We start from the raw sequence: 8,413 nt of genomic DNA, 5'->3' as shown, positions 1-8,413 counted from the left end.
CACTGTCTTTTTTACTATTTTTATTTATAACTAGCTTTATAAATTAGTTAGAAATATAAAGAAAATACTATCTTATAATCTTTTTTCTTAAAAACCTAAAATCAATTCTTTAGAAATTTACTAATTAAATAGCCTATTTTAGAAAACTTAAAATTTATACTTTTAGCTGTATAGTATAGGTATAATACTTACTTATTTGTAACGCTTGCTTATTATATACATTAAATAGATATTTAATTTTATATAATTTATAATAACTTTTTTATTATAATAATTTTAAAATTAAAAAGAAAGTTATTAAAATTAGGAAAAAAATTCTCTTATAATATAAAAATAGTATTATTAATACTATTAATACTGTTTTAGTTAAATTAATATTAGCCTGATAATTAGAAATTTAAAATTAATTTAAAATTAATTTATTTTAAAATTAAGTTAATTTTAAAGCTAGATATCTTAGTATATAAAATATATTAAGTAATAATTTTAATTCTATTTAAAAGCTAATTCTTCAGGCTATTTAATAGTATATATATTCTCTAGCTATAATAGCTAGATTTAGAGAAATTGTCTATAAAAGCCTGAGATCTTTAAGTAAATTAAAATTTAAGATTTTAAGTATTATATATTAATATATACTATTAATACACTATATTATACTATTTAATACTATCTACCTTTTATATTTATATACCTCTTAACTTTATATTCTTTATTAGAATATTTCTTTTATTATAATACTATTTTATTTTACTACTTAATAACTTCTAACATCTTTTAACTTTATCCAGACTACTCTAGAGATATTTCCACTAGTAACTAGCTAGCTTAAGAGTTTCTAATTATCTGCTATATTATAAGGTTATTACTCTTTTTTTCTATTAAATTTTAATAAAAATAATAAGATATTATAAAGCTTTAGGATAAAATATAAGAAGAAAGTAATTATAAAAGTAGTAACCTAGCTAAGACTAAGCCTCTTATCTAAGGCTATATAACTAGCCTCTCTATTAGCTCTCGCCGAATATATACTCTATACTTAGTAAGTAAATACTTATATATATACTAATACCTACCTTCTAAATAATTTTATAACACCCTAATATACTAACTCTTGCAATTAGTTAAAAATATATAATAATATTAAAATAAAAAAGAAATCTTAACAAATTTTATCTTTAAATTATAGATAAGGATATTAATATAGAGAGCCTAAAATCGTTACTAATAGCTGAGACTAAGACTGCTTTATTAAGGAGACAGATATAGACATTCAACTATTTAAGAATACAATCTAGCGGCAGAGTCCATATATGACGACTAAGTGCAAATTCAGCCTCTAGGACAGTGCTTAGAATCTACCTATCTGCTAATAATATTAGTAACGACGAGATATACCTAATATAGTTGATATAAATAGAAACGGCATTGGCAAGGACCTGAGCAAAAATCCTTTAGTCAACATGTCTCCCATAAGGTATTATTAGTTAAGAGAACTGTACCTGAGCAACGCAAATCGCCAAGTCATCGAGTCCCGGGGCCTTGAGAAGAACAATGCGAACATAGAGCCTCGAGGCGACGACCGAAGCAGATAATACCACGAAGGAGATAGAGATCCCTATGACGAGCTACGATCTGGACGGTGCATCGACAGTTGGATCTAAGCTGGGGGTTGTCATTCAACAAATGGTCGATGTTCAACTTGATGTAGAACGAAGTAATCGTCCAAGTAGGCGGAGCAGACCTGGATCCTTACTCTTCAAGTATTTCCTTTTGGAGAATCCGGTTGAGGTAGTGGTCTATGTCTGGTTTCTCATACATCTGAGGGTTGAAGATCCATTAATTAATCAAGATCGAAGCTCTTGTGCAGTTTGTATAACTAGCGTCAAACTATCACGGGGATACTGGAACTTTAGGTGTTATTCTATCAGCGTTCAGACGAAGCATGCAGCCACAATACCACACCGGCAGATATGCCTAAAGGGGCGAAGTCCGATTCAATCCCTTAGCATAGAAGCCCCCGAGTTCTTGCATGGACTTTCTGGGCATTAGAGCAGCTTGAAATACTATACGGCAGATTTTATCGGCGCAACTTTGAATTATATGCTTGCGGAGTCTCCCGACTCCATGGACCATATCTCACTATCCCTGCTCTCCACATTCGCCACATCAGCAAATAAAATTGGCCCATTCAATAGGCAATTTAGAACTGAATTATAACCGTCAACCTAGCTCTTGTCCCATGTAACAGGTATACAGATTACTAAGGCTCTAACTCGAAAGATTTTGTTATCGGGCTGTAGCTTGTGCTCAACGGCTGGTTATCTAATCAAGAACTGACTCGTTTATTGCCCCTACCCCCAGGGCCACACACACGCACGAACATGTATATATACGGCAAAAAAATATATATATGTCGGGAACACACTTGGCTATTCACAAACAGCACATCAGCGCCTATCCTATAGAAAGTTACAGACATAGCCAGTATCACTATTAATATAAACCCAGTCGGTAGTCTTCCAAATGAATTTCATAAACAAATCCAAGTCACAAGCTGTCAACTTACCTCACGCCGATTTAAGCAAGGACTAACAAAAGGCTCTCACATGCTCAAGCTTATCTCTATTCTGTAGCCTTAGTTCGCTCGACTCACTTAGTTAGACTCCCACCCCTGAAGCTGCAGCAACCCAGCCACCTTCCAGCTTGTCAGAATCAGCCGCTGCTAGGGCCTTTACTAGTCAGCCTAGCCGCGCTCGGTGACACGAGTCGTGACGAGGTGACTAGCCAACCAGACGCGACTTGGTCTGGAAGGAATGAGGAATACAGCCAAGGATCATTAAATTTGCTCGCAAACAACATCCCGCGCCGGCTACAGTGTAAAAGGTTCAGCCCTTCATGTGTCTCAGAATTAGCATTCACATTAATATACTAATGGAGGCGCTAGGATCATCAATTCGGTGAAAATAGCGTGAGAAAGTCGTTTGATTGATGTGTCATAATTGGAACGAAGCTGAAAGCAAGAAAGATATCAGGCCGAACGTTGGGGTAATTTTGACCAACTAATCTCGGTTCTCCCCGCTCATACCACAGCCCAGGTTGGGGCCCGGCGGTCACAACCGGCAGAACCAAGACGTACCCACTTCTTCCTGACCAATCACTGCAGACACGCCTATGCATATCAAACGGGCTCCGTTCGTCACGGTTCGTCACCAACCGACATATGCATGCCGAACGGGCTCTATTCGACTCGACTCGACACCGTTCGACCTCACCTATAGCGCGGTATATATATACATTCATTTAGCACTTTCGTAGACAGATAGCCTCACCAGCTATCAACACACTTGGTTACATTAAACCTACTATTCTACCATTACCAGACCGTGACCTACATTGCTCACTACGACGTCCTGATCCACTCGATCATACACTCCTCGCCTTGGACCTACCCTAGACCCCTAGCGTAGGCCCGACCGTCACAGCTCAGCCCCTTAGCTCTTGCGATCCACGGCGATGTGGGTCAACTAACTAAAGGCGTCGATCTGGACCAATCTATTGGAAACGCCAAATTGAGCTTAAAAAGGAAATGGGCTGATCGTTGCCTTTCTATCACGACGTAACACCCGCCCTTGCTCACACTAGCACTTCGGCCGTGATAATGCCGGTCTCCTGGCCCGAGGTGTCTCCAAATGCCGAGGAGACCTGCGGTCGGGTCCCCCAGAGTCGAACTTCAGCGTCGGGATGGTATCCCCCGCAGTGTGGCTTCAAGAGCCCTCACATTATGTTCAGCCGTACAGATTAGCAAAGCACGAGGATCGGGAAAACGGCTTTCTCCGCGTCCCGGAACGTCACCTAGCCGCCCTTGAAAAGCCTGGAGTGAGGCAGGCTCCAAAGTTCCACCTGCCGTCGACACCCATGTATATTCATTTTCATAAGCTATACAGATTATAAAACTCACAAGCCTTAGCATAGCACGGACTTGGGATCTCCCCTCACAGCTGATTGCTTTACCATAGCATTGTCTTGTGTACTACTGGCCTGCCTAACCACCCAACTCAACATACTCAAACACGCCCTCGAGATGGCTTCGAACAGAGAAGTTGACATCCCCACCTATGATGGACTGAAGCTGAGGGGAACCCTTTTCACCGTGTGGAAAAGAACCATGCGTCATCATATCCAGTGGCGTAAGTCAGAACCGATAAAGCTCTCCTTATATTGGTTGCTTCTCATGCTGAAACATTCTTATGCACATTTATTATAGTGACCTTAGAATCCATTTCCTCCTTGATTTTCCAGAATGTTCCAAGGCGGCCGGCTTTGGTATTTTGACATATAATACCCGATGCTGGAGCCATAATGAGGGTACTCTTCGTGAGGAAGCCGACCCATGGCTGCAGACGTGCGACCAGTTTGATGTCTTCAAGTTCACTACTAGCCTACCTGGGACTGATCCGACAAAAGTATTCAATTGGGGATCCAGCATGCGCGGTGGGAATGCCATTGGCGCGGATGCTCAACAAGAGCACCACGGGCATTATCTTGCAAGTTCCGTTTGTGTCTGGGGAGGCCATCAGCCGTACCCCGGGTATGAAGATAGTCCATATCTCTCAGGGGCGCCGCCACGCCGCCGTGAGTGGCTCCGCCGCGTTGGTGCCTGTCTTCCCGATCTCGGTCGAGGATATCACTAACCCGCCGTCTAAGGTTGTGCTTAAGGACCACGACGCGTTGCTGTTTGTCGACGAGATGAAACGTCGTAACATGCAATGGGACGAAGCTACTGGGCTCCACAGTCTGACGAGTACGTAGCGGCCGGGCATAAATTCACCGCATCTCTCCTATGTACTTGTTCATAGTTGTCGCTGATACTGAGGTAACCACGCAGACGCACTTGCAGCTCGATGCTTTTGATAAGGTGCTGGAGCCCAAGAAACTGGTGCTTCTAAAAAGGGGCAGGGATTTTACGCCGGACTTTGGAGACCTATTTGTGAAGAATAGTAAGGCTCAGATTGCGTTTTTGAAGAGCCTGTTGCCTGAAGAATCTGTCCGGCAGCCGTTGATTGTAGTTGCGCTATTAAAAACCCGAATACTTCGAGTGCAGCGACAAGATTGGGATGGCTCAAATTGTGACATTTTGGAAACTGTGAGGGTTGCTTGCTAGTGGCCCTTGGTCAAGCACAGCTTCTTAATAGAATGGTGTCTGAATCAGACTAACTTATAATGTTGATGATTATATATAGTACCTTCACATAGCATGGCATATTTCTAGAACAGAAGCCAGAAATCGCAGAGGTAGGTCCCGACTCGTTAAATATAGATGATCAAAGTCGGACTGGATCATGACTAGCCTGAGTGGCATCTTCACTCTAGTTAGTGACTCGGTACCCCAGCATAGCACGGAGTCCTATCGATTCGTCGCTTATCATATTCCTCACGCATTGGCTTTTAATCTCAAGCTCCATTTTGAACAGTGTGTATTGTATTTCACATTGTTCAGCAGGTGAAGAAAACATGGTGCTCAAGCGGCCTCCATGATCTTGGAACCATATTGTGGGCTTCCTAGCTCAGAAATTCGCAGATATCTTAGTGGGCCACCATAGCATCGATCAAACTTGCTGAACCTGGATTGGGGATGGTGGCCCAAGGGAGTCCATCTCTTGGAACGGCCATTCCTCGGTATAGGCCCTCGGGATGGTCCCTCCACCGGGTCCTCGGTTCGAGAGGTAAGGATGGATCCCTGTAACCCCGCTCTCCAACCCAGCTACCATCTTGATCCGGTTCCACACTCCTCTTGAGAAATCTGGGGGGCTGCGGGGTTGCTGGAGGAAATTATCCCTCTGTTAGCCTGGTCCCCATCGAGGCGGGTCCAATAAGCAGTGCCAGATTAGAAGGGAGTAAAGAGGCGATGTCCATTTGATCAGAAGATCCGTCTGTCGCCGATGGATCATCATGCCTCGGGCCATAGGACCTTGTTCTGCCTTGGAAATCTCTTGGACTTCCCAGGCCGATGTTATTCCCCTCGGCACGGTACGCACACATGCATGCAGCACACAGTTCACCTGCGGTACAATTTCACCTTGACGTTTCTTAAGAGAGATGTGGACGCGTCAATAGTTGCACCTCATCTCATCGCTCATTATTTGAATCTCTATAACCCCGACGCAACCCTCTAGAGCAGCTTAAACTCCCTCTACTAAACAGAATTATCTGAGACATACTCAAATATGGGGTCGATTCTCAACACCAACAGGGCTGTACCCTTCACCCTGAAAGACGCACCAGTGGAGAACCACAAGCCCATGAAAGTTGTTATTATTGGAGCAGGCTTCTCTGGGATTTACACCACGATCAGGTCGGTCCTATCTTTTACAATCTGCAGGAGTTTCAACAATTTGGGCTGGTGAAGACTGACAAGATGCCCCCAGGATCTCCCAGAGACTTAGGAATATTGATCTCACTGTTTATGAAATGAACGAGGAGATTGCGGGTGTTTGGTAAGATTCATATTTGCGTCGCCGAGATTATGGCACATTCGAGCCTCATTCCATTGCTGCAGGTGGTTGAACCGATACCCCGGCCTTGCCTGTGACATTCCTTGTGAGTAACCCTAAAGATGGTCACGGATTTCTTGAGACTGCGATGACTGATTAATCCATGACTGTATTAGCGTACTGCTACCAGTACAGCTTCGCACCCAACCCTTACTGGTCTTCGCTTTATGCCCCAGGCCCGGAAATTCGGAAATACCTACAGGATGTGGCAGGGCGATACGGAGCTACCCGGTTTATCAAGACCTCCCATAAAGTAGAGACGACGACTTGGGACGTTGAGAGAAAGTTATGGTAGAAAGACATCTGGCTCCAAGATAGGCACTGGCAATGCCACAATTATTTTAACTAACAGTCAACAGGCAAATCGTCGTGACTAACCGCATTACTGGCGAAACATTCGAACACACGGCAGACATCGTCATCTCTGCGCGAGGCGGCCTCAACCAGATTGCTTGGCCTGACATCAAAGGCTTGAAGAGCTTTGACGGGAAGCTTATCCACTCTGGAGCTTGGGATGAAAGGTCAGCAAGAAACAGCTGTTCATTGGCAAGGGACTAAATTAGCTGACAACAGTGAAGCTATAATCTGCGTAACAAACGAGTCGGTGTTATTGGCAATGGATCGAGTGCCATCCAGATTGTGCCCGCTATCCAGCCCTTGGAAGGCTTGAAGCTGTGGACATTTGCGCGATCCCCTACCTGGATCACCGCTGCATTTGGAGATATGGCAATGGTTAAGTTGGGAATGGACCCTACCAACACAAAGTGTATGTATTGCCAAGTTCCCCGTCATAACAACACGCTACAGAATGCTAACCGGAGTGGATGGGCTTTAATAGTCTCTCGACAGCATCAGGAAGCTATAGCAAGGAACCCTAGAAAGTTATTCAAGTTCCGCAAGACCCTCGAGGATGAAAACGCCAAGCTCTATCCAATTACGCTCAGAGGGACCGAGGAACAGATTCATGCCACAAAGTTCTTCGAGCAGAAGATGCGCGAGAAGCTGGACGGACGTGGAGACATCTTCACGACCATGCTTCCCAAGTTCGCTGCCAGGTATCGCCGCTTGACCCCTGGACCTGGATATCTCGAGGCTCTTAAGAAGGACAATGTTGAGTTCATCAGCACGCCGATCGGCGAGATCACCACCAAGGGTATCAAGCTCACCTCTGGTGAAGAGGTTGAGCTTGATGTTATCGTCTGCGCGACGGGCTACGACGTTGAGGCGCCACCCATGTTCGAGGTTATCGGGCGTAATGGCATCACGCTAGCTAACAGGTGGAAGCCGCAGATCGAGTCGTACATAGCGATTGCTGTGGACCAGTTCCCAAACTTCCTCATCGTTGGAGGTCCTGGCAGTGGGCTGGGCTCGGGCAGTCTAGTCAGCGTATTTGAGGCGCAGGGTGACTACGTCGTCAAGGCGATCCGCAAGATGCAGAAGGAGGACTATGCGACTATCGAGGTCAAGCCAGAACGGGTGGCCGACTTTAGCCAATATATCGATGAGTACTTCAAGAACACGGTGTACACCGACGATTGCTCGTCCTGGTATAGGCAGGGTAAGAAAGGTGCGCGCATTGTGGCACTCTGGCCAGGATCCTCGGCGCAGTGCCTTGAGGTTCTGAGGTCGCCTCGATGGGAAGATTATATGTTTGAGAGCGCAGACCCAACAGGCAACCACCTCCGGTGGTTGGGCAACGGTTGGAGCACAGTTCTTAAGGATGGAGATCCTTCTTGGTTTCTGGATGACGATGTGGTCGATAAGCCGGAGGAAGGCAAGCCAGAGGAGGGCGAAAAGTATCACCGGCGCCCCTTCTCGTACTGAGGGGACATTGTGTTAGTTTGGCGCGGCACTATTGG

General features: G+C 44.6%; 2 protein-coding genes across 2 annotated transcripts; both read left to right on the top strand.

Annotated features, from left to right (window-relative positions):
- Positions 1-4,084: 4,084 nt before the first annotated feature.
- On the top strand, positions 4,085-5,346 carry BGZ61DRAFT_501323 (uncharacterized protein; the record flags this gene model as incomplete). The annotated part of the gene is made up of 5 exons (XM_046251692.1): positions 4,085-4,194; positions 4,268-4,494; positions 4,553-4,804; positions 4,860-5,047; positions 5,257-5,346. 5 exons carry the CDS (start codon positions 4,085-4,087, stop codon positions 5,344-5,346), a joined length of 867 nt encoding a protein of 288 aa, XP_046092865.1.
- Positions 5,347-6,227: 881 nt separating this feature from the next.
- On the top strand, positions 6,228-8,378 carry BGZ61DRAFT_376866 (uncharacterized protein; the record flags this gene model as incomplete). The annotated part of the gene is made up of 7 exons (XM_046242553.1): positions 6,228-6,355; positions 6,429-6,497; positions 6,560-6,600; positions 6,671-6,845; positions 6,914-7,075; positions 7,133-7,320; positions 7,501-8,378. 7 exons carry the CDS (start codon positions 6,228-6,230, stop codon positions 8,376-8,378), a joined length of 1,641 nt encoding a protein of 546 aa, XP_046092864.1.
- Between the last annotated feature and the right edge of the window lie 35 nt (positions 8,379-8,413).

This window comes from Ilyonectria robusta (assembly GCF_021365365.1).
Source record: "Ilyonectria robusta strain PMI_751 chromosome Unknown BGZ61scaffold_171, whole genome shotgun sequence".
Classification (NCBI taxonomy): domain Eukaryota; kingdom Fungi; phylum Ascomycota; class Sordariomycetes; order Hypocreales; family Nectriaceae; genus Ilyonectria; species Ilyonectria robusta.
This window is presented reverse-complemented; position numbering and strand designations above follow the sequence as displayed.